The sequence below is a fragment of the Cyprinus carpio genome, chromosome A4 (assembly GCF_018340385.1).
Source record: "Cyprinus carpio isolate SPL01 chromosome A4, ASM1834038v1, whole genome shotgun sequence".
Classification (NCBI taxonomy): Eukaryota; Metazoa; Chordata; class Actinopteri; order Cypriniformes; family Cyprinidae; genus Cyprinus; species Cyprinus carpio.
This window is the reverse complement of record NC_056575.1, coordinates 9,481,723-9,506,697: the sequence shown is the minus strand read 5'-3', so window position 1 is coordinate 9,506,697 and position 24,975 is coordinate 9,481,723. Positions and strand designations below refer to the sequence as shown.

At 38.1% G+C, this 24,975-nt stretch overlaps 2 protein-coding genes and 1 long non-coding RNA gene across 7 annotated transcripts in view; 1 reads left to right on the top strand and 2 right to left on the bottom strand.

Moving 5' to 3' along the window:
• The window catches only part of LOC109067246, a 55,027-nt gene extending 51,839 nt beyond the window's left edge, over positions 1-3,188 (bottom strand). Inside the window, exons 1-2 of the long non-coding RNA XR_002013786.2 lie at positions 1,431-3,188; positions 1,133-1,330 (exon numbers count right to left, since the gene is read on the bottom strand). This is a non-coding gene — a long non-coding RNA (uncharacterized LOC109067246). The remainder of the gene's footprint in view (positions 1-1,132; positions 1,331-1,430) is intronic.
• LOC109067205 (prickle-like protein 1) lies at positions 74-23,541 on the top strand. 3 transcript variants are annotated; one of them, XM_019084217.2, is made up of 8 exons: positions 74-302; positions 16,361-16,543; positions 18,644-18,757; positions 19,276-19,410; positions 20,314-20,517; positions 20,611-20,797; positions 21,081-21,926; positions 22,019-23,541. In XM_019084217.2, exons 2-8 carry the CDS (start codon positions 16,373-16,375, stop codon positions 22,942-22,944), a joined length of 2,583 nt encoding a protein of 860 aa, XP_018939762.1. In that variant the 5' UTR covers positions 74-302; positions 16,361-16,372; the 3' UTR covers positions 22,945-23,541. The 3 variants fall into 3 exon arrangements, with proteins under 3 accessions (XP_018939762.1, XP_018939768.1, XP_018939757.1); XM_019084223.2 differs by having other exon boundaries at positions 74-306; XM_019084212.2 differs by lacking the exon at positions 74-302 and adding an exon at positions 13,535-13,737.
• A 566-nt stretch (positions 23,542-24,107) lies between these two features.
• The window catches only part of LOC109067195 (periphilin-1), a 37,977-nt gene continuing 37,109 nt past the window's right edge, over positions 24,108-24,975 (bottom strand). For all 3 annotated transcript variants that reach the window (XM_042739841.1, XM_042739848.1, XM_019084205.2), the window contains one exon: positions 24,108-24,530. In XM_042739841.1, the coding sequence (XP_042595775.1) occupies positions 24,336-24,530 (195 nt within the window). In that variant the 3' untranslated portion in view covers positions 24,108-24,335. The remainder of the gene's footprint in view (positions 24,531-24,975) is intronic.

Below are 24,975 nucleotides of genomic sequence, written 5' to 3'. Positions count from 1 at the left end.
GTGGGGGCCGCGCGTCTGAGCCAATCAGCGGAGAGTATCGCTCATGTCATGTCAGCGCACTGAACACACAGGCTCTTTAACTGACTGCAGACTGCATGTTTACTCGTCGCAGCTGGGATTCAGACTCGCTTTCTGCGTCTCCGCTATGCTGACCCATTGGCTCGCGCTATTTGGATACTGAACAGCTCCACGTCCTCTACAAAGACCTCTGGTTTACCTTCTGTCATCTGGACTCGAACAAATGACACAATTTGTGAATATTCTCTAACAGCAACGGAATTAAATCAACTGACATCTTCCCCGTAAGTATGTTTGTGCATTTCTGAATACCCTTAAAATACGCGGATTTGTTTTAATTGATACTGGCTCATAAAATGTCGATTTCTAGTATTGTGATGTGCAAAACACGGGGAAATCTGAAACAATCTTTTTCAGCTGCGTAGGCATGAAATAAATGTAGTCTACCAGAATGGAAAGCGAAGAAAGTGCGTGAACTTTCTATGCGCGTGTAGGTCAATGACAAATAAAAAGAGATTATAAAATGAGAAATGCAAAATAATAATAACAATAATAATGATTAAATGCAATAGTTGTATTCATTTTGTTTTCATATGTTTTGAAAGCCTTTATGACTAAATTATTTGATGACCACAAAATGTCAAGAGGTCTTACCATGAAGAAAAAAGTACGAAAATACGTGCTGTCAAAATATCAGATCTTTTTAAAATAATTATGGGGGATATAAAGTGGTCCTCCTTGTTTTATGTTTTTATTTTCACAAGTAAACAAATATGTTTTCTGCATATTGGTTACACCATACTGACGTTGGTTTGCCAGACAAAATTAATGCTAAAAAACAAAACAAATATATTAAAATAAAATTCCGACAGACATTGCAAGTCTCCGGTTAAACCGCCTAGACTTTTTACTTTCCGCATTTCGAAGTTCAGAAATCCGAAGCATTGAAAACATTTGTGTATGCATGACATTTTAATGCACTGAACTGAATTACTTGACTAATGAAACAACTGACTGAATGAACATAAATGATCCAGGATGTAATTGCATTTTTGTGAAAAAGAACTCGATGTGTAACATCCCTTAAACTATGGAAACACCGCACTTTACCTACCAACTTTAGACGCCCGGTGAGTTACAGCATATGGACGTCTAGTGTGACGCCCTGCGGGTCTCCAGATGTGCGCGCACACACTCAGCTGTTTCTTGTCACTCAAGTCACTACCGGCTTTAAAGTCTCTCTTTCCTGTCAGTCAGGGTGCCGTTTGGTCTCCTGACATACATCTCACCGATCCATGTCCCAAAGAATCACCTTTTCCATAATAAAAAGAAAAGAATGCTGTTAGTTTTTAAATACTAGTCGTTGGTGACTATTTCCATATAAGGTAACGTTAGAATAGAAGAGATTCAACCTTTTCGGTTCTCTGTGAAAAAATGGTATGCGCGCGAATTGCACAATGCCTGAATGACGCACATCGTCTTACTATATCTTTCGTGAGAGTAGAATATGTATGTATAAACACCTTAAACCGCAAAATATCGAGCCGTTTCTTATTTTGAGCGAGAATAGCGAGTGAGTTCTCTGTAAATGAGGTGTTGGTGTCCTCTAGCGGTTGTTCTGCTCGTGAAGATTTGGCCTGGAGATGTCGTCGTGTCCGTTGCTCAGCAACAGATACGAAGAAAACGTCTGAGCAACTGACTTACTTAATACATTACTTATTAATTTCATAATCTAGTCCTCCCAAAATTACATTTTTTACGCATATATACCCGAATATTTAACCCAAAATTAAAATGACGTAATTTACTCAACCTCATGTTGTATTGCTTGCGTCAGGCCAGAATGACCGCATGACATCAACGAAAATGAATGACTCAAGTGAAATTTGTTACATGGAAAGAAAAAAAAAAGACAATGCTAAGTAAACATAAGGCCAAGTAAATAAAGTCAGAATTGTTATTTTTGTGTGAACTGCTCCTTTAAGCAATGCCTGGTATTTTAAAAGATACTTCATGTGGGAGTGAATGACAAACCAGTTAACTAGACCCCTGGGGCTTCTCAGGTGAATTAAGTGGAAGTGGCTGATTTCCAAACGTGCCACCAGAAGACTGAGTTAATAGATGAGCCATAACGGCCACATGTGAAGCTCGGTTTCAGCTGACGGTTGTTTGGTCTAAATATCTCTTAGGTGTGTCTGAAGTTGCCGTTGGGTTGTGCAACCGACTATTATGGAAATGGTTTCAAAAAAGAAATCAGGATTTTAAGATAAAGGAGATATGTGAATTTCTGTGTTGGTAAAGATGGGGAAATCAAATTTGCCTGTCTTGGACATAAACAAAACAATAAAATAAGCATTGTTAAAGCTTTTTTTTTCTGAGCTGGTTAAGCTAGAGCAGTGTCTGGAAATTACATAATAAATAAAACTGTCTATAGAATGTGTGAAACAGATGGATATTTGTAGCTACGCAAACGACAGAAAGAGCAATTTTAACCCCAGATCCTAGCCTATGCTCTGAGGACTGCTTGTATATGTATCCGTGTTGATTTACTAGTGGCGAGCGGAGGAGGCTCACAGTGGCCCATTTACACTGGGAGGCCCTGACGTGTGCTCACCTATGCAAATCACCCCACACCTCAAACACATTTGGCAGCTTTCTATCTGCCCGGCGTGTGAATGCTGCCAAGCACGGAGAGGGGGTCAGAGACAAGCTGCTCTTTAGTTTTGCTGAAAGAGTCAAACAGTCAGATTCGGATACAGGCCAGCTGGTATTTAAACTAGCAACCCCTTCAAACTGCTTCTTAGGCAACAAATATTTCCTCAGATAGCAACGAGAACAACATCAGCAAAGCAGAATAGTCTAAAGCAATGCAAGTCAATGCTAGTAGCAGTTTGAAGTTCAAGATGCCATTGTAGTCTTTAGAACCAGTTTAATCATAATGACAGAGAGGTAGGAGGAGCACGATACGTGTTTTCTTATACATTTATGGTTCCACTGAAATGTTTGGTCTCTGTAAGATTTTCTTTTTTGAGAGAAATGAATACTTTTATTTAGTTAGGACACATTAAATTGGTCAGAATTGACAGTAAAGACTTTTATAATGTTACAAAAGATTTATATTTCAAATAAATGCTGTTCTTTTGAACTTTCTGTTTATCCAAAAATCCTGGGGAAAAAAGGATTGCGGTCTTCAACTTTGATAATAAAAAATGTTTCAGAACAAAATTAGCATATTCAAATGATTTCATGCGACACTGAAGACTGGCGTACTGGCTGCTGAAAATTCAGCTTTTCCATCACAAGAATAAATTACATAAAAAAGATATTAATCAAATAAATGCAGTCTTAAAAGATTTCTCCCAGAGAGATAAAAAAAAAAAAATCTTACTGACCCCAAACCTTTAAACAATAGTGTGACAAGCAACAGAAAGTCCTATTGAAAGCTAAGGAAAGTCGATTAAATGTGAGCACAGAAAAACTGAGAAAATGGAAATAAGCTGCTATGACTGACAGCTTGTAGGTCAGTGCGCTTGCCTGGCTCGATGTGGGAGATGCTTGAGTTGTTTCTAATTACTCGGTGCCTGAAAAATGAAACACAAATATCTGGCCTTGGCTCGGTCACGGAACCAAATCATATCCACGGACATGTTTCGGAACAGCGGGTCGATATTAAAACACGTCATATCCCACAATCTGAGTTGAAAAAACATGAGGAGAGAAAAATACAATTATGAGTATGAGGTAAAAATGAGTCAATCTTTTGCAAAGCCAAGGGATCAGAGCAATTGATTTGATTTTTTTTTTCTTTCTTGTTTAGTTTTTTGTAAATGCAAGTGAGAACAAGTTGATTTGGCACTGTAGTTATTACCCACAACAGGCAGTATCAGAGCAGGAGATTAAAAGCAGGTAATGATTTGGCTCAGTCAGACAGACGGCTGCCGGCAGCTGCCTTTTAATCAGAGTGTGAGGATGAGACAAGGTAAACACGTGCAGTAGACGTTTAGCAGCCAGCCGCTTCCGACAGTGTGGAGATAAGGGCATCTCAGCTGCAGTGGAGGTGAACAACATACACTCCTCCTGACAGCTGAAAGGCGGCATGCTGCTTGAATTACGACTGTTTGGATTGAGAAGGAGCAGAGATCAGTGCTTCCGCTGACATGGTAACTGATTGGCATTAATATAAAATGCACATTTACATTACAACTGTAACTGTTTTATAAGAGCAGGTGTGATATTTCAGATACAGATTTCTTGGCTTGTGCGCAAATGGATTCCCCGCTTCCTCCTCTGATTACTCTCATGTGAATGTTGTCACATTCCCAGGCCTTAAAAAGCCAATGCTGATCAACTTGTTGAGCCAAGTCACAAATTCAATCAGGATATCCCTATTTAAGTACATGTACTCATGAACTACTCACCAGTCATTTGACTCTTACATTTTCTATCAGAGCTGTGGGCCTAGTGGTTAATGCATGTGCACAAACACATGGTGCTAATATGGTGCCTAAAAATAAGAGAACTGTTCAAGGAAAAGTAGTCAGAAAAATCATGCTCTATATATTCTAGGGCTTCTAGCACTATACAATAGATTTCTCTGGAAAAGATCAAAATTGAAGTCTTCATACAGTAAATATAAGCTCTCAAATCTGACCAAATTAAGTTTGCGCATATTCAAATTGGATCAATAACAGTCATTAGATAAAATTTGGATGTCAAACCAGACGCAAAAAAATAATAATAATAATTCAAATGGATATTCAAATATTGCTTTTGGGTGAAACATTGTTTTAATACAGTAACTATAATGAGAAATGCATAATAGTATAAGTATAGCATGTCACATATAGGACATTTTTGTAGTCATGCCCAGCTCCAAAATATTTTGTTTGCTCAAAGTAGATCTTTGTGAGCACAATATGTATTTTTAAAAAATTCAATAACTGGAAGGAATTATGAGCAATTGGAAAAGTCATGTCATTTCATTGGTCAAAAGGTGTGAGAACCCTGTACAAACAATTTTATAATAGTTGGATTTGCATATTAAGTATTTTAACACCACAATACATTTCACCTTTAAGATACTGTAATGACTTCTTCCGCATATCATGGGATGGAAGATGTGCTTATAAATTTTGTGTGGCTTACTAATGAATGCTCGGGGCTTTCCAGCACATTGCAACTAAACAAAGATTTTATTGTATGCTTGTTTGGCTTGTAAAGGTATGGGGGTTTAATAGCTAGCATTAGTAACATGTTGTAAAGAATCATCCTGCGTGTTAATATGAATGAATCCCCGGAAACAAGACCATTTACTTTGCTAGTAAAAAAAAAAAAAAAAACCTCAGGACAAGATTGATTATCTAAACGCGTCCAGCTGTGAAATGCAACATGCAAAGGCTTGTTTTGGAGTCTCATCCTTTCTGCTTCTATGGTTTTCATGCCATGAAGCTGCTGAAATTAACACTGTATATGTATGTGTATATATATAATATATATATATATATATATATATATATATATATATATATATATATATATACTAATATAAATTATATGTATATTATATAAATACTGCTATATATATATATTGATATATGATAAATTCAAATGTACACTCACTAAGTCATTATTGCATACTGTTTTATAATGTACTACAGTACTGAGGTGCAGATAATTGGCACTATTTGCAATAAGTAGTATAAATAGCAGAAAAGCCTGCTATTTTAATTGTAAATGGAATCTATAGCTACTTGCACTTAGTGTAAATAGCATATCACAAAAAATGCTGCTATTTGCACTTAGTGTAAATAGCATCCTTCGCTAAGAAAATGTTATTTTCACTTAATGTAAATAGCAATTAGATGCTATTTACACTAAGTGAAACTAGCATATTTTTAGTGTAAATAGCATCTATTGCTATTTGCACTTAGTGTAAACAGCCTATATTGCTATTTACACTTAGTGCAAATAGCTGCTGCAGTGCCATATATATGTGTGTGTGTGTGTGCATGCAGTTTACTTTAGAAACCCAGAATCTCTCAAAAGGCCTCTGACATCTGTTCAGGTACAAAGGGCTTTATGTTTCAGTAACACTTGTTGCTCCTCAGAGAGACTTTAGGAAGATGATTGTACATTACATTCCATGACCCAATACTTTTTCCAGTCTTTTTCTCTTTCTCACTTGAGTACCTGCAGAAGATAAACAGATTAATTTAAACACATCCCACAACGTGTCATAAATAAGATGAAAATATACAGACCAAAGAACAAATTATGATATCAGTGTCTTTGGAGCACCAAAGATGTGCAGTATCACTTTACAAATAACCACATGCCCACAAAAAGATTAAGCTACAGAGGAAGTAAAGCTTTAGCCCAGGTCTAAGGAACAGAATAGCATTATTTTGTGAGAGGGGCCCCTGACACAGACAGGCATTATGCGAGGATTACTATATCATCCCATGGTGTTAAATTACATATCATCACCCCCATCCCAAAGCAGCACTATCCTAACAGGTATAAATAGCCTCGCAGTGAAAGTAAAGTACAGTCTTGTTTGTCAAAAAGTAGGGTTGGTGATATCACCACAGAGAAGTCTGTCACTTCGCCAGAAGATTGAGTTGTGATATTTTGAATAAAAATTATGAGGTCAAAGAAAATTAAACAACTAAAAAAAATATACATGGCTGAATTGTTTACAATATGATCAATAACTTGCATTTAAAAGGAGATGAGATGAATTTCCATTTCATGCTGACTCTAAAACATTGTTGGTAGGTAACAAATGTCCATGTATAAAATCAACAATCACTGCTTGACTAGAATAAGTCAAAGCCCCTTGCAAGGCAAATCAGTTCACTCTGCAGACATCTTGGTAACTCCCCAGAGCCGCTGTTTCCAGTCATGCAAGTACAACTCTATAGGTAAAGACTAAACTATTTGTCAATTTTACATTACAATAACATATTTTAAATGAGACATTAACATCAGTTTCATAAATTGCACTGCTTTAGCACAAAACCTGCAAAAAAAAAGGCATTTTTCAGGCTAGTCAAGCTAACACACATTTAAAAGTAAACAAGACTCTCTGAAAAAAAGTGACTGGCTTCTTTATCAATGAGGCAACACTTCCATTCTGCTATTAGAAATATGATTGGTACTTTCAACAGTAAAGCGGTACTAGAGCTGAGTGTAATTATTTATGTAAAATTTTGTAACACAGCAACGCAGTTGCTCATGTGAAAGGCAACTGTGTTTTACATCCATTTCTGTATTTTACAAGACAGTTAGCCAAAAGATTGATTGACTAAACTGATCATTTAAAGCTCATTAACAAAAGTTGTTTACTTCAAGCTTTCCTATAACCAAAAACGCTGCTAACCATGCTTTGCTGTTTTTGTTACAGCCACATGAGTGTAAACTGACATTAGACAGTAAGAGGGTCGTCAACTACATTAAGTCAATGATCCCTTCATCGGCACCTGGTTAAACTGCATGCCAGGATCCAGAGCCAGGAAAAACTAACTAATGAACCACCAAAACATATTAGGCTCATTGCTTCAACATGTTGCAGTGTATCCTTGCTAATAAAAACAAATCTCACGGACTTGTACCTCTCCTTGTTATTCCTGTCTGTTGCGCTTCCTCTGTGTCGACCTGGGAGTAAAATCTCCTTAATAATCACAGTAAGCAGCATTAGGAGCAGATGTTTGGTGTTTGTTTGGTATGAGGCAAATTATTTTAATTAGGAGATGTAGAGGTAAGGGCCCGTTGCTCTCAGTGGCAGCCCAGTGGAGTTTGAGGAGGGTTGCTGTTGGGTTGGGTGGTCTTCAGCTCTCTACATGAGGCCCTCAAGAAATTTTTCAGACCACCTGTAATTACACATGATTTTGTGGTTGCAGGACTTTTGTGCTCATTACAAGTAATGAATGCACACATGTACAACATTTACATTTAAACATTAAAAATTGCTTGCTGTCAGACAAATGGCCAGGTGGACACTGTATGTGTGCCATGTCTCTCTTGTTTGATTTCTGCTTGTGCCATTTCCGGCACATTACTATTATAGGCCTATTTGTTGTGCATAAAAGTAATAAATAAAAATAATAAAAATTGTTTAAGTAAAGTAATAATAATAATAGTTTATATATTATCAGAATTTAATATTGTTATTATTATTTATAGCATGCATATGTTGCATTCTTCATGCATATTTAAATAAGTCCATTGTATTACATGTGAACTGTACAAATTCAATGAAAAAAAAAATGTATTAGAGAATTACGATTAAGAATAATTGGAATTACAATTACAAAAATAAAAAGAAACCATCTATGGTAAAACTTAATTAAACAATTTAAAACTTTAAGTAAAACAGTCTTGTCTCGTCTGTGAGAATATAATTGTACATAATGTATGAAATGACAAAAAAATGTATTCTTAAAAACAGTCTTTAGTTTCTTAATGCAAAAAAATATATAATTTCTTGTACACTCTCAGAACAAAGGTACAAAAGCTGTCACTGGGGCAGTAACCTTTGAAAAGGTACATATTTGTACCTTATTTACTCCTAAAGGGTACATATAAATACATTAAAAGTACATATTAGTACTAAAGTGTACATATTTGTGCGTTATTGGTACATATTTGTACCTTTCAAAAAGGTACTGCCCCAGGGACAAATTTTGTATCTTTTTTTTCTTTTCTGAGAGTATATCACTTTAAAATAAACTATATTTTGGTGTGAAATGAGACTTCGGCATTATTGTAGCAAACAATACAAATAAAATTGATTGGTTTGTGCATGTCTTTTATGCCATTGTTAAACTCCTGAAAGTGTATATCCTCTGCGCGTAAGCCCACCTGTGTCTGGAGAGGTTAGCGTGACCTCTCCTTTTTTAAAGTGGAATGTATCAGTTAACAATATCAAATTAGGCAGGCAGGAGAGGGCATGGGGGCCAGTAATAAAACAGAGCCCATTATGAACTAAATGCATGCACACACGCAGCAGGATCTCTGCAGATGAGAGGCCAGACACGCACCGCATATATTATCATTACTATAATCATCTCCACATTATACCATATACTTTTATAATACAGTCACACCTAAATGCAATGACAGTATTTTAAAGTCTTAATTACAGTATTTTACAGTCAACACGGGTTCAGGTCAGGTTTCCAAACTGAATAGATATTCATCCATCCAAAAAAGGACAAAATACAAATATTGTTTAACCCACAGGACTCGTTCTTTTCAGTCTAGTGCAATACATATAATTTGTGTGGCAATCATATTGAATAATGTTGTTTTTACTGTACTAAGGCATGAGAACTATCAATAGTGGCTTATGTAACACAAAACGCCATAAATCCCCATGGGATTAACATAGGAAGACTATGTTGTTGTTTTTTTAATTCAGGGACCTTTATGTACTTGCTGGCCTTTCGAAACGGTGGATAATGTCAAAAGGTTTTAAATTATCTTATATGAAAACCTTTATAAATGCTCTTTATCACACAACGTGTCTCTACACATTTCAGTGTGTCAGTAATGCTGGCTAATCTGACCTTCTTTCTTCTTGCATTCTATTCAAGAACATGACTACTGGCTTTTTATTTGGCTTTACAACGCTGCGAAGGTGTCTTGCAAACATTCATTGGCTGGCTATAAAGTTTTGGCACACATAAGATTAACGTTTTCTTTTATGACCCGACATCTCACACCAGCTTGTGTCTTTTTACTCTTCTGTGACTTTGAATATTAACACAACAGTGAGAAAAGCACTTGCTAAAACATTGCTGATGGATGTGCTGTTTTGACTGGCAGGAATGGGTGAGAATATAATCACTCTAATCAGGCTTCAATATCTGTAAGGCAGTTTCCAGGTGTGAATAGTCACTTCAATTCAAATTCAGACTTCAGTAGTGAGTTCAGTAGATTTAGTGGACTGAATGTGAATGGACTGATAATGGGTGTGAATAAGGACTTTGTGATTGAAGGTGAAGTAAATGCTTGGTGATCTGCACTGTATGGAAAATTGCAAGGATGACCGTTTGAGATTTCAATACACTCTAATCTTTAGTTTATGCATTTGAACTATGGATGTTTAGGATTAAGTTTTGTGACAATAGCAGCAGCTTTACGTGGGATTATCTGAGAACATTCTGGCTGTTTCTTGTGTAAATTGTAAGGAAATTATTTGAACTTCCTTTACTCTCAGGTTATTGTGTTTTTAAAGCTCACATGAGAAACCATTTGAATACATAAAAACTTTCTAAAGTTTCTTTCTAAACATTTTTTTACTTAAACTTAATTAAAATATTTTAAAGATAATTTTGGAATTATTTGGAGAAATCTTGGATTTAAGATTTTGCAACCATAATAATTAGGCTTAAAACATTGTTGAACCAACTAAGAACATAAAAATGTATATTTTCAGCTAAAGTCAATCTTTTTATTTGTCACTCACTTTTTGTCAGTGTCTAAGCATGCAGTGTCTAGCAGCTTGTTTAATAAACATCAATGACGTTATGTGACATTAGTCCTAAATGATTCGTTTAAAAGCAGGCGTAAGTAGGTGTTAATCCCACTGCTAAAATATCTGTTTGGCAGAGGCCTCCGCTTGATCTTAAACTAATCATTTTACACGGCTGACTACATTTCTGTTTGTCATAATGCAATACATTACAAAAATGCTCAGACAGGGAAAATATGTCAGAGCGAGTCTGTGTAAATTCACAGTTATGCCCTGAAAGAGTATTCAATGCATCATCGCTTCCTCCTCCGTAATCCTCAGTGTTCTTCAAATCAGAAAGACTGATCTAAAGAAACGGCATTCGAGAGACTGACTGCGGTTGTCAGGTGAGAGAAACTCTGATGTGTTGTTCTGACAGTGTGAATTAAAACACATACAGCGTGAGACTCTACAATTCGGTCATTATCAAATCAATAGCGCAATCACCATCCTGCAGAGGCTGAGATAAAAAAATGGGTTATCAAAAGAAAAAAACCTGCCTGAATGCAGAGAAAAGAGATAATGCTGAAATCCAAAAAATCCAAGCTAGGCATCCAACACTTTGCTTTTACACAAACATTACCGTATTTGCTTACAATTGTTGGCTTTGCTGTAATTGGAGCAGCTGCATGCAATCAATTGTGCCATGATCCATTAGTTTGATGCCTTGTCATTAACACGGGAAGGAAAGAGCAAATCTAAATACTTAGAGAGATGAGCAGAGGGAGCAGGGTGTGTGCGGAGGTCAGGGGTCACTGAAAAAAAAGTGTCATTAGTTAGGTAGCACTGACATGTGAATGCAGCGGGTCAGCATCCATTCTTAAACACTTGTCAATTGGCGTGGCAATGAGGTGAAATATGCGTTATCGCATATAATGGCTTGCCTGGGGAAGGTCGGCCTGTTTTACAATGGAAAGAGAAGGATGTGAACCTTAGGTGTTTCACACGTAGCTTCCCTTTCCTTTAAGTGCAGGGGTAACTGCGCAGGGTTTTGCAGTAATAAACTACAACTTAGGCATTCTAAGTAAGCAGGAAGGGTTGTGAACCTGCTTGAGGAAATGATGGGAACAAGATCTGCTAACTGTGGTTTCTTTGTCTATATCTACTAGACAAACATTCACAATAACGTGTAATTTCTCTAGAAATAAGGTTCGTCTTTCTGAGTTATACTCTTGGTTTCATATTTCTCTCTTACTAAGAATCACTGTGGCATTTTCTGCCATTTCGATGGTGTTCCTGATAAACATCTTAAGAAGAGAAAGGGGTTTCTAACAAAGGTCAACCTGATGGTTAAGTGGTTCTTTACAGCTTCTGCCAAAACCCGAAGAGGAATCCATCTTTGTTTGCTTGTACTCACGTTGCTATCTTATCTTGCTGTCTAAAACAACCTCTCAGATCTGGAAGACGCTCAAGTTCTTCACGGTGACTTGAAATTTAACCAGGATGATTTAGCAATTGTTCAGTCTAGCAGTTTCACACAGGCTTAATGTGACATTTTGACTGGATCGTGATGAAGTAGCTATGACCAAACAGAGATGCATGTGAGGAGGGTCCAGCTTTTGTGATTTTGCATATAATGACAAAAACAACACATTTATCATTAGACACTTAGGAGGCATCTTTAAACTCACTTAAAAAGACTAAATGTATCATCAAGATTAAACAAAACCCTAAACTTATTAAGCTTTTTGACTGTTATTCTTAAAGCTTCTTGAGAGATGACGACTTCTCAGGGGTTTTTCCTTTGTGGGATTCCAGAATTGGAAAGGAATCAACACAATAAGGTCATTGTATCCGATTGAAGTGTGGAGGTGAGAGATGGCCATTGGGGGGGCCATCGTCGCTGTCAACACACTGAGTTCAGTCTGAAGGAATGAAGAGGAGGAGGATATTGAGCTTATGGAAATGCCTTAAGACTGGTGAAAAGTGACACAAGTAGGGTTGGGAACCAACCCATATGACCATTGTTGTCTGATAAGAGAACAAATGACTCTAATGAGTGGTTTCTTTTTAGTGATTCAACAACATACAACACAGCCAATGTAGTCTGATTCCTTACAGAATGACTCTAATGAGTCGGTTCTTTTTAGTGAATCAAACACAATAACTAACTGAAAACAGACACACATTTTCACGTTTTTCCAATTGTGTTGTATAAAATGAGAAAAATGTTACCAAATATGTTTTTCTACAAATATTTACTCCTTATAAATTAAGGAACGAGAATCAATCACGCCAGCAATTCTTGGATAATCCACTCACTTTCATGTTGTTTCAAACCTGTCTGACTTTTCTCTGCACAACACAAAAGATGGTTTTGAAAAATTGGAAGAATGCTTCTCTCCTTACAATGAAAGTCATTGGGGCCCAAAACAGCACTGGACACCACTGCCTTTCATTACATGGACAAAAACACAACTTTTTAACAACTTCTTTTGTGTTACACAGAAGAGTTTAAGGTTTGGAAGAACAGACACTTCCGCATAACTTGCACTAATTGGAACCTTTTCCCGAAAGCAATTTTGGATACAAATACACAGATATAAAGTATTGCAACAGCTGTTAACTTGAAAAAAGGTACAGTAAGGTTACATAATTCATTATTCCAATCCCCCATCTGATTTTGTTAACATCTATTTCCTGAGCACTCCCTGTTCTTCCTTGACATGACAAATGTAGCTGGTGAAAAAAAGAAAAGAAAAACGGAACTCTTGGGCATTGGTGGAAACCAACAAGCCCTTGATGCAACTTATGCAACATTCAATGGAAAATGAACTTGTCCAAGATGTACTTGACTTTGAATGATTAGGAACAAAACAAATGGCTCTGCGGATTAGAGAGGGGCTGCTGTGGGATGTGGACAGCTCTCTTACAGCAGGAATGTGGAAGAGGGTTGTTTTGGGATGGGGGTGGATTTCAGTTTGAAGTGTAGGGGGAGGGCTTGAGTGTGAAGGGGGCTGGCCCAGGGGGGTCTGACTACAAGGAGACATGCTACTTGGCACATACATCGATGCATTCATTTCAACGTGTTCAGAAACACAGGAAACAACTGCATTCTCGCTGACTATACAAGCTACAAAGCCTCAGGGGATTTTAGACAAAATTTACATGATATTGATGTGGACTTGCTTGCTAGACCATTCCTTCGTAACTTGCATTAATTGGAGGCTTTTCCTAAATGCTGCAGGATGCATTACACACAGGTAAGATGCTTCTCGAAATGCAAAATAAGTCTAAACTAGTCTTACTCTGTAAATATGAAATTCTAGACTATACAGTGCATACAGTCAGACTGACTGAATGATAATTATTTAATGACGTACAGAAAGCAGCAATTGAAATAACATGTTATGACCATATGACCATGTAAGTTTTGGCATTAGGGAGCTGAGATGAGAATTGGTCACAAAAAGGGGTGTCCACTTGGAATATCTCAGACATCATATACTCTTATACATCATATACTCTTTTTTTCACATTTTATCAGCATTCAGTATCTAGTAACCATTTTAATACTGGCTGGAGTTTTATGCCAGTGTTCTTTGAAATTTGCTAAACTAATTGAGTCAGGGGAAGGATGTAATGAAAATCATTAAATATTTTGCGGGTTCAAAGCCAAAAAAGATCATTTATCATGTGTAAATCTTAATATGGGAGGACATGTCCCATTCGGTTAGGAAGATTGCATGTACAGGTATAACCGAGTTACAGCAGGTATTTATCTCCTCCTCTGTCCAGGTTTACATGACACAATGTATAATTGAATATTTGAAAGACTAAATAAATGTCACGCATTATCTTGGTTTTTTTATTTTTTTTTATTTAATGAACATCTGCTCAATTCTGAGGCTATTAGTTAGATTAATTAACATATATGCTGAAAACTGTACTGTCTAGTGGCAAATGTACATCGCAAATGAGGCTTTTAGGTTTCTTTACACTGTTTAATTCTGCTCAGAGGTGCCTTAAATGCATTTACACAGCAATTACAACTGTATAATTTGAGACTAGGGGTTGAGGTGGGTCTGAGCAAGCATAATTTAGTCTGGATTTTGTGTGGCAATGGGCCTTTACACTGAATTTTGAGCAGGGACAGAGCAGCCTTAACTCTGTGTAAAGACACCTAATGTCTATTAGAGTTCACAAAACTGGTTAGTGTCCTGGTCATGTGACGAATATCATTATGCCTTTATGAAGTGCCACAGGTTTCTTTTAGCTCTATTTTTGGTCTCTATATGCATGTATCAGTGCTTGGCAAAAGTGTTGCTTGTAGCATGTCAAACTTACTTTGCTTACTTGACATGTTACATCCGAGAAACTTTTATATCCTAGACTTGACAACAGTGGCACTGTGAAGCTCAGGCTTGTTGAATCTCAGCCTCAGGTGAAATGATTGTAAGCCTCAGTTAATCCATGCATCAGTGTGTTTATTTCATATTTGACATAGTAACTCCTGGCCAACACTGAACGCACACTTTCCTGTCTGAGGTGCCAGTCAGATCAGTGGCGTACATCTGGAGCGTTTACATTTCTCTGCTGTTGTGAGTTTTTAAAAAATGGCCTCTCTTCAATGTTCCTTTCCTCCTACGTATGTTCCTTTTAAAACAGGGTAGGGTAGATCTGTAATGTTTTTGTTTTTACCACAAAGCAACACATTGTGTCGGTGCCAGAGAGTGACAAGGTGTAATGTGAGAGCTTGTGTATGTTGGCCCTGGAAGCCACAGCAGGCATTTCCTACTCTGTATTTTTTTTTTTTTTTTTTTAAGAAAGTTGGCAGAGAAAATACCAAAGGTTTTAAGAGATATATATATATATATATAGTTTTAAGAGATATATATATATTTGTATTTTGTAGTAATTTGATATATTTTGATAGAGTTTAGTGATTTTTATATGTTTTTTTAGGTTTATTTATGTTTGTAATAAAATCCTAGTCTACCCGTTTTCTCATTGCTTAATTCAGAGGGTAGGATGTGGATTGGACCATTCATTCTCATTCAGGTGTGGTAATTGCTGAGAAGTTACTGGGTACTCATGTGAGAAATTAATTCGCATTTTTATTTGACCGGGGTCATGAGCTGTATTGTAATCCAAATGACATTTTCCTTTAAGAGAACAGGGAAAATGTTATCTGCCCCAAGGTATCCCTACCTATCGATGCCTCTTTGTATTGCAAATCTATTATCTCAGGGTAATTGAAATACTGAGAATAACAGATAACTCATAACATGCACAAGACCAGGGACTATCTAAATCTATCTATAGTGGGCAAACAAGACCTATGGTAAAACATTCAATCTGTAATCTATCACATAATGGTCTAAAAGTTTTTAGGACTTTCCCTGTGACTCAGGGGCAAACCGAGAGGGGACTTGTGAAGCACCAACCTCAACCCAAACAAGGGACGCCACACACTATATCGGGCTCATTTGCAATTCAAAATACTTGAAGCAGGAGCGTTCTTTTCAACACCTTGGGACCAAAGGCATTTTATCTGACAGAAAGTACTCTGAAGTGCTTAAGCATCAAGATAAAGAAGGCCTGGAGAAAGAACCACGAGAGTTTAATCCTGTTTCATGTACACATTGACATCTTATCTGCAAGCTTAAAGCTTGGCCTGAAAGACAAGACTCTGCTGACATTTCAAAGCACAACCTCCCTTCATTTTAAATATCTGGCAATTCTCATAGCTCAGATATATAAAGGAAACCCCACACTGTGTTTTAGCACTCCTAAGAATAATGCATATTTCACAAAACAAATGCAGCTGTAAAACTTGGGTATTAAACTGTAAAATCTAATCTTCTCTCGTTTTTATCTGAACAGTGGCCCCATCTGATGAGTCTTGAGACTACATCAGGGATCTGGCCCATTACTCGGGCACCAGACATGGACTTGAGAGGAGCCAAAGTGACAACAGGATTTCAGAGGAGCTCAACCTCTGATGATGATTCTGGATGTGCTCTGGAGGAGTACACATGGGTTCCTCCTGGACTACGACCTGAGCAGGTAAACCTTGAGCCTCAATTCTCCTTATATGCACAGATTTCTCACCAAAGTCAAGGGCAGACAGCCATAACTAGAAGTATAAATCATTACTCATGCTTTTGGTACCTCTAATTATCTGCAGACATCCAAAAATTCAGGCAGAAACTCTTTCCCTTTATGACTCAACTATTTTAGACAGATTTCATGCCAGACAGAAGCACCTGATTCAAAGTATTCCCTACGAAACTCTTTTTTTCTCGTGGTTTTACTTCAAGTCTGATTCTCAGCCAATTTAGGTTTGTGATATAAAACCAGCCAGTCAAGCTTTTGAAGTTGGATGGCTGCCTTCACACTTGGGTATGAGATTTTCTGAGCTTCTGAATGTGAGGTTTAGGCAATGCATGCATTGCTGGCATCTCATCTACCATGAAACACAGCTGCACATGACCTTGCACGGAGGCCAATAGCTCTTAATGAATGTACACTTTGACGTGGGCAAAGTCTGCCAAGCTTTCTGAGTGCAGACTGGACCCTCTCAACATTGACATTGAGCAAACATGTGACCTATATCTGACCGACAGGGCGTTGACAGCTGAAAGTAACAGAAAACTTTTAAAGGGCAAAACAACTAGTAAAGAACTACAGAGAGATATTAGTATTAGGAAAATTAGGGAGAGAAAATATTTACATGTTGAAAAGTCAACCACTTTTCTTAGAAAAGAAATACCATGGTGAAAAACAAGAATTAGTGGTAATTGCTTTGAATCCTCCCTGCGGTAAACTGTTGCAGGCATTTTAGTTCCCCACAGAGATGAGTCTCAGCTAGTGAAGTCATTAATGGCAAAATGCTTAAACAAACTACTGCCACAGTCTGGCAGTAAAATTAATAGCATTGTTTTCAAAAAATATATCAAATGTTATGCTTTTTAGTTTGCATGCCAGTTAATAAAAAATGTTTGACAGAACTTGTATTGTCTGGTAAATTTTTTCCCAAATATATTGTTCATTGAATAACCATATTACACCACCATATTAAAACTATGTAACTATACCTGTGGTTTCAAAGGTAACACTTTACAATAAGTTTTAATTTATGCATGATAAGCATTTATGTATAATAAAACTTTAAACAGCATTTATTAATATAGGTTAAAAATGTCAATTCATAAATTATAATATTCAATAATATATTTTATGTTAGCTTTTAGAATTAGAGAAGTAAAAATTAGCTATTGAATTACATTAAGTTATCATATAGAACATTATTGTAAAGTGTTACTGTTTCAAAAATATTACCACTGTCAAAACCGGTGTTCCTCAGTGCATTGGCTTAAACTGCTTGAACTGTACTTGTGTGGTTCAAGCACTAGTCCCAACAAAACAGCCATTTAGAAACCCTGCTTTCTTGCCCTGCTGTGTGCAGTAGGCAAACAGAACTGAGACTGTGTCTAGGGGCTAGTTGGCACTTTCCTGAAACAAGGCAATACACAAACACACATGCAGAACCAACGGGGGTGGAGGTCGGTCTACTCTAGAGTGAAAGAGAGTCTGGAGTGAAGCTGAATGTGTTTTTCTAACCTCCACCTTCTCCTCGTTTTTCAAAACTTGGAGTGGGAGGCCTGACATCCTCATGAAAGCTCTTCTCTCAGTTCTGTGAAATGCACTGCAATCAGCTTTGAGTGAGGAAAAAACTGTAACTTGAAGGCAAAAACACAATTCCTGAGATTTAGAGAGAATTTAGGGCAATTTGTATGACAGTTCTAGGTACTGAATCCCACTCACATCCCAACCCCACTGCTACAGAAATAACAATCTGCCTTCATCTGGATAGTAACACTTAAACACAAGGAACATTCCAGCAGGCATCTATCTTTGTGTCTTTAATGGCGCACCGCACCATAAATATTCTTCAGGGTCACCACTAACAGACCGCTGTTTAAATACTTTTTCCCGGTCAATGATATACCCACTTCCCCCTTGATGGGGGAGATGATCTGGAGAAGTCTGTATGACAGGTTGAATGATGTTACACCAATTGAGGCTGGTGTCTCATTTCAACTTTCAGCTGTTGAAAGCAAACCCTAATCCTCTCACCCTCTGTTTACCTTCTTTCCCCAACAGGTTCAGATCTACTTTTCGTGCCTGCCAGAGGAGAAGGTGCCATATGTCAACAGCCCTGGAGAGAAACATAGGATCAGACAACTACTCTATCAGCTGCCACCACATGACAATGAGGTATGCGGAAAAAAACTGAACAATGAAAGTGACAGAGCTGACATCCATGCTGCTAGAATACACAACGGTTCTACTAAAGGACTTTATGATCTTACAGATAGAAGTGCATACAAAGATGTATTAGTACTATCACACAGGGAAGATACTGCTTTCTTCTAGCAGCAATAAAAGGTCTGTGATGTTTATGGTGCTTGCTGTAAGTCCTAGAACTGTATACTTTAACAAATTCCTGGCATAACTGTGGGTTACAGATCTAAAAGGCTCTTCACGTGTGGCATCATTGTTTACCCCCCTGCAGGGCCAAACAGAGCAAATTGTTTGTCTTTTGTATGAGTTCCACAAGTCTGTTGTAAACATTGAGGTCGATTTGCGTACTTTTCAACTTAGCCCAAAGAAAGCGAGAAAAAGAAACTTTTACCACCCCTTAAAAAGAGGATGAAGCCTTTGATAAAATTTATACCAGCTATTCATTTGTTCTTCATTTAAGCAAATAAATATTCACCTTTGCTTCAACACAGATCCGATACTGCCAGTCCCTCAGTGATGAGGAGAGACGAGAACTCCACATGTTCAGCATTCAGAGGAAGAAAGAGGCACTCGGGAGGGGAACCCCAAAACTGCTTCCCAGAGCCCTGCAGCACATTTGCGAGCATGTATGCATTAATGTTCCTGGTATTTTTCCCACATCTGTAGAAACTTTAACTTGCAAATATCAAAGTTAATGATAGGGCACAAAAGAGGCCACATTCAAACTCCTTTAGGTGATTTTGTGAATATCTTTAATCTATACTCATTTGATCAACTGCTACACATGAAGTGTAGTCGTTTCTGTGACCATTAATTCTGGCCATATCAACTCTACTTACGGTCACGAAAATGCAGTTTCTGCTTGATGCTACATTCAATTGGAAACAGCATTGACTTGTCATGGCAAATCAGACAACTTGGAATCAGGCAAATGGTCCAGTTATGGCCTAAAGACAACCAAAGCACAGAGAATATTCAAGGAAAATATTAAGTATTACAACACACAATCTTTGGCTGAAGACTATCTCCTTGGGGGGCTGAAGTTAGCACATGAGAGCCAGTTTAGAGGGTTGTTTCCTGTTGAGAAGACTTATAAACACAAACCAAAAAAGTCTAGCATCATAATACCTCTGAAAAACAGATGTATCCCTTCACCACAAATTGCCACACAAAACACTGCAGAGCAGTGCTAATCTTGGGTCTCTGGTTTCTGTTGCTGCTTAAAAAAAAAAAAAATGTGGGACACTCAACACCCGTTTCCAAGGCCAACAGCTATGTAGTAATAATGGGAAGCAGCTGTGAAATGAATACTTTGGCAAAAGTACTTATAAAAAGACCATGATCACGCATTTGGTCATGCTCAGTTGGTCATTTCAACAGAGACTGGGGTCCATTTTAATTAAACCTTTATGTCTGCGTTCCAGAGAAGAATGCAGAGTAAAACCTAATAAACTGTAGGGTGACTTTGTATGACCAAAGCAGCCATATGCCAGCCTTTGATTCTCATAAAATCTTACTTTAAATTGCAGTGTAAAGAGAACATCAAGGGTGGAGAGATGGTAGTGCTTGCTTCACGAGCAGGCCCTGGACCGTGCTGGCATCCAGCATGCTTTTCCTGCTCCACCTGTCATGAACTTCTGGTAGATCTCATCTATTTCTATCACAATGGCAAAATCTACTGTGGTAGACATCATGCAGAGCTTCTGAAGCCACGGTGTTCAGCTTGTGATGAGGTGAGGAGATTTATATTTTTCTAAAGAGCCAGTATACAAAGAAACTAAATATACATGGCCAAGAAAAAAATCTAATTTTATGTCTCTTCACAGATAATCTTTGCTGACGAGTGCACTGAAGCCGAGGGTCGTCACTGGCACATGAAACACTTCTCTTGCTTTGAGTGTGAGACTATTCTGGGAGGACAGAGGTACATCATGAAGGATGGCCGACCCTTCTGCTGTGGATGCTTTGAGTCACTATATGCCGAGTACTGTGAGGCCTGTGGTGAGAATATCGGTGAGTTACCTCTGGAACAACTGAAACTGTATGCAGGGATGTCTATTCATGCTTCTGGAAGGCCACCTTCTTGCAGACTTTAGCTCCAATATACCTGCTGGAATGTATTGAGTAATCCTGAAGACCTTAATTGGTTGGTTTAGGTTTATATAATTAGGGTTAAAGCAAACCCCTACAGGAAGGTGGCCCGTCAGGAGCAGGACTGGACATCTCTGTTACACCTGTATGAATATCTGGTTGAAAAAGTACAGCATTTCTTACTTGTTGATTTACCTTTATTCAGGAGTCGACCATGCCCAAATGACGTATGAGGGTGTACACTGGCATGCTACTGACAAATGCTTCTGTTGTGCCCAATGCAAAACCTCCCTGCTGGGCTGCCCCTTCCTTCCAAAAGAGGGCCGGATCTACTGCTCTAAGGACTGTAGCCTAGGTGAGGATGCCCATGCTTCTGACTCTTCAGACTCAGCTTTTCAGTCTGCCAGATCACGGGAATCTCGACGTAGCATAAGAATGGGCAAGAGTAGTCGCCCTACAGAGCAGTGCCAGCAGACAAAACTATATCCAGCAACAGATTACAGGACCTCTAGTCTCTGTGGTGACAACACGGAGACCGTGTGTCATCAGCTGGAGAGAATGAACTTTGCAGAGGACAGCTACTGGAGAGAGCGGGATGAACAGGAAGGCCCTGAGGACTGTGTGGAAGATTGGGCTGAGCATGAAGACTACATGACTCAGCTGCTACTGAAATTTGGAGATCGTGGTGTCATTCACACGGAGGACGCCAGGCCGGCCGAGCCATGGATGATGAAAGACTCTGAGACCAACAGGACCAAACCAGAAATGAAGATCAGCAGCCATAATTTGGCAAGTAAGAAGCACCACACCGAAATGTATTGGGCCCAGTCTCAGGATGGACTTGGAGACTCTGCCTATGGTAGTCACCCTGGCCCAGCTAGTGCTAGAAAGATTCAAGAGCTGGAGATGGATCAGGCAGCAGTAACTGGATTCTGGTCTGAGCCTAGGCAATGGTATGAAGACTCACTTGAGTGCATTACAAGTGAATTCCGCAAGACAGAGCACAACATTGGAGATTCTATGGATTCTTTAGCTCTCTCAAATATTACAGGTAGGAAGGTCATCTTCTATCAAAGTCTTGCACTTCTTGGTCCTTCTTAAATTAATCTTAATTACTCATAACATGTCTTTCCAATTTCTCAGGAGCTTCAGTGGATGGAGGCAGCAAAGACAGACAGACCATCTACTCCCTCCAAAACATAAAAGACCAAGAGAGAGAGATTGATGAGTGTGAGAACATTAGTAACATGGGCACACTAAACTCCTCAATGCTCCACAGAAGTGCTAATTCCCTGAGGAGTTTAAACTCTGAGCTGGACCGTGAGGAGACACTGGGACAAGGAGAGAGAGAAGACGAGGAAGAAGAGGACAGAATTCCAGCTTATTTTGGAGAGGAACCACCCTCTCCACTGCATCTTCCAGTGCGGAGAAGGACCAAGTCTCAATCTCAGCCCCAATCCAGACCTCAGCAAGTTAAGTTTTCTGATGAAGTTATAGATAAAGGATATTATGGCGGACTATGCTCGAGGCAACCACCGATGAGCGAGAGGACTCGTAGACGGACCTATCATATGGAGGAGGAGCCACAGAGACGTCCTGCTAACAGACATCACAAACGCAGACAGGGCCGGAAAACACGTTCAGAAAATGCCTTGCACCTGCCTTCCAAAAATCAGGGTAAATTGCATGTTGTGCCTCAGATAATCAGCTCAAGCATACCAGAGCCCAGGAACGGTATTCTTCTAAATCACTCAACACACAGTCAGCACCCTTATCATCAAACCCCAACAGACTTTGCTCAGCAGGGCATGATCCGAATGGACCATTTCCAAAACTTTTGTGACGATGATGACGATGACGACTGGTGTTCGACATGTTCCTCTTCATCTTCAGAGTCTGAGGAGGAGGGATTCTTTCTTGGTCAGCCAATCCCTAAGCCCCGATCCCAAAGTTTTCATTATTACACAGAGGACTATCCAACTCGAGTCACTGCTTTAACACCTCCTTTCGGCTCACGGACCAAACTGAAAAAGAAAGGTCATAAGGGCAAAAACTGCATAATTTCTTAGACTTTAGACTGAAAGCCTGCATCTGCTGCAGCTGGGATAGTTGTTTTCTTGAGATTTAAGTTTAAGTACAGAGTGTCAGTTGTGTTGCTGTTGTATGAACAATGAAAGTAACATGTAATATTTCTTTGTACATTGGATAGCAAAAGCATTATTTCCAAAAAAGCAAAATTTCTTGAGTAGCATGTAGACTAACAAAATTATTATTTAATAGTGCAAGCAATGTATATTTGTTAAATTAAGATTGGAATACTGCTATTTTTATATCCAAATGTGTTAAATGATTAATTACCACAATTCCTGGCCTCAGATGGAGTTATAATTACTGATCAACAAAATTGAAGTTTGCCATTTTATTGACCAGGCGTTTGCAAATTCAAAATATATATGCACTATTTATATGCTTAATGGCCTCGTTATGTTACCCTGCAGGTGTAATAACTGCACCCGTAAACATTTTTTCTGTCTACAATATGCTTATGCGCTTAAACAGTGTTGGGGGAATCTTCTCTCTATTATGTACATTTCACCACAGGTAACCATACTATCCCTTTTTAATATTAAGATGTCAATAAAATAATTCAAGAGAGATTTAATACATTCCATTGCAACTTGCTTTTTTTCATTTGTTCATAGGATGCTTAAGAAAACAAAAAAAAAAATTGATTACTAAACATGACAATTTTATTTAATTAACGAACATGAAATCACAAAAAGACTTAAATCAAAAGGTAAAACATGCATTATAGTAGGTTCAAGACTCTTTAATACTATACAAAGAAAAAAAATTACACAAATACTTGTGTTGGGTTTTCACAATATAGTGGCTGGAAAATGTGATCTAAAAAATAAAAGATGAAAATGCTTTATTGTCTGCGGCACAGCTTAACAGTACTACAGATAGCAGCAATTTGCTGAACCCATAAAGATTACTTACCATAGTTCATTCGTCAACTTTTCACATTAGTTTGAATGTAAGTGACTTGATTGGCAACAACATAGAACCCTTTCATTTTATACACATCTGATCAGAACAAACACCATCATCTAGTTAATCTCCCCAATGGGTTAATAATATCTATAGCTTCCGCAATAAATAAGGAACAGAGCAAACCTTCTTCAGGCATTGCTTTCCTTATGCTTGCCATCTATTTTTTTTTTTTTTAATCTTATATTGAAAGGTTACAAAAAGATTATACATCCTAGCATCGACTAGTGTCAGGGGATAAATGGAACTGCATAAATGAAATGCATAAAGAGATTTTCCTTGCCTTGTTGCAGAGCAGGAAGATTTATTTTAGGTGGACACTGAGTACACAATGTACAATGGCCTTTTGTGTAGGTACAGGGGGGTAAAAAGAACAAAAATGCTGGTTGAGTAAAATGGGGCCACCTTAGACAGCAGGTTCAGGCTGTCGCACCACCTCATCAAGTTCAGCAATGAAGTTTCTCAAGTCTTCAAGGCATCGCTCACGGATCTCAATCAGATTCTCTTTTAGTGGGTTCTGCAGGTGCTTCTCTAAGCTGGGTTCTTTGGCCACCAGCATCTTCACCACCATGCCAAATGTCTCACAGTCCTGACGAAAGACCTATAAAACACAGCCCAATATTTGAGATTTTAAAGTAGTGATATTGTCCGATATACAATTGCTGCTTAAAATGAAGATTGTGTGCATACAGATGTCATTGGCAATCTCCAATCCCTGCATAATAGTGTGTTCATGTCTAGTTACTTAACTTCATCAACAACAAGGAACAAGGTTCCTTAAAGTGTTAAATGTGGCACTGTAAAATGTGATTTTCTTTTCTGTGTGGCTTTCTAACCAACATAGAAACACATGTCTTGACAAGCCCAGACAACAATTTTTTGATGATAATAATTCATCCTGGAACAATAAATTTTTTCAGCTGAGCAAACCATTCAGATATTTACTTATCCTGTTGGGATTTTTATTGGCCTTGGAAAATGACAATTTATTTAAAATGAAAAGTTGCATTTAAAAGTAATTTTTTTAAGTAGCAAAGATTCAGCAT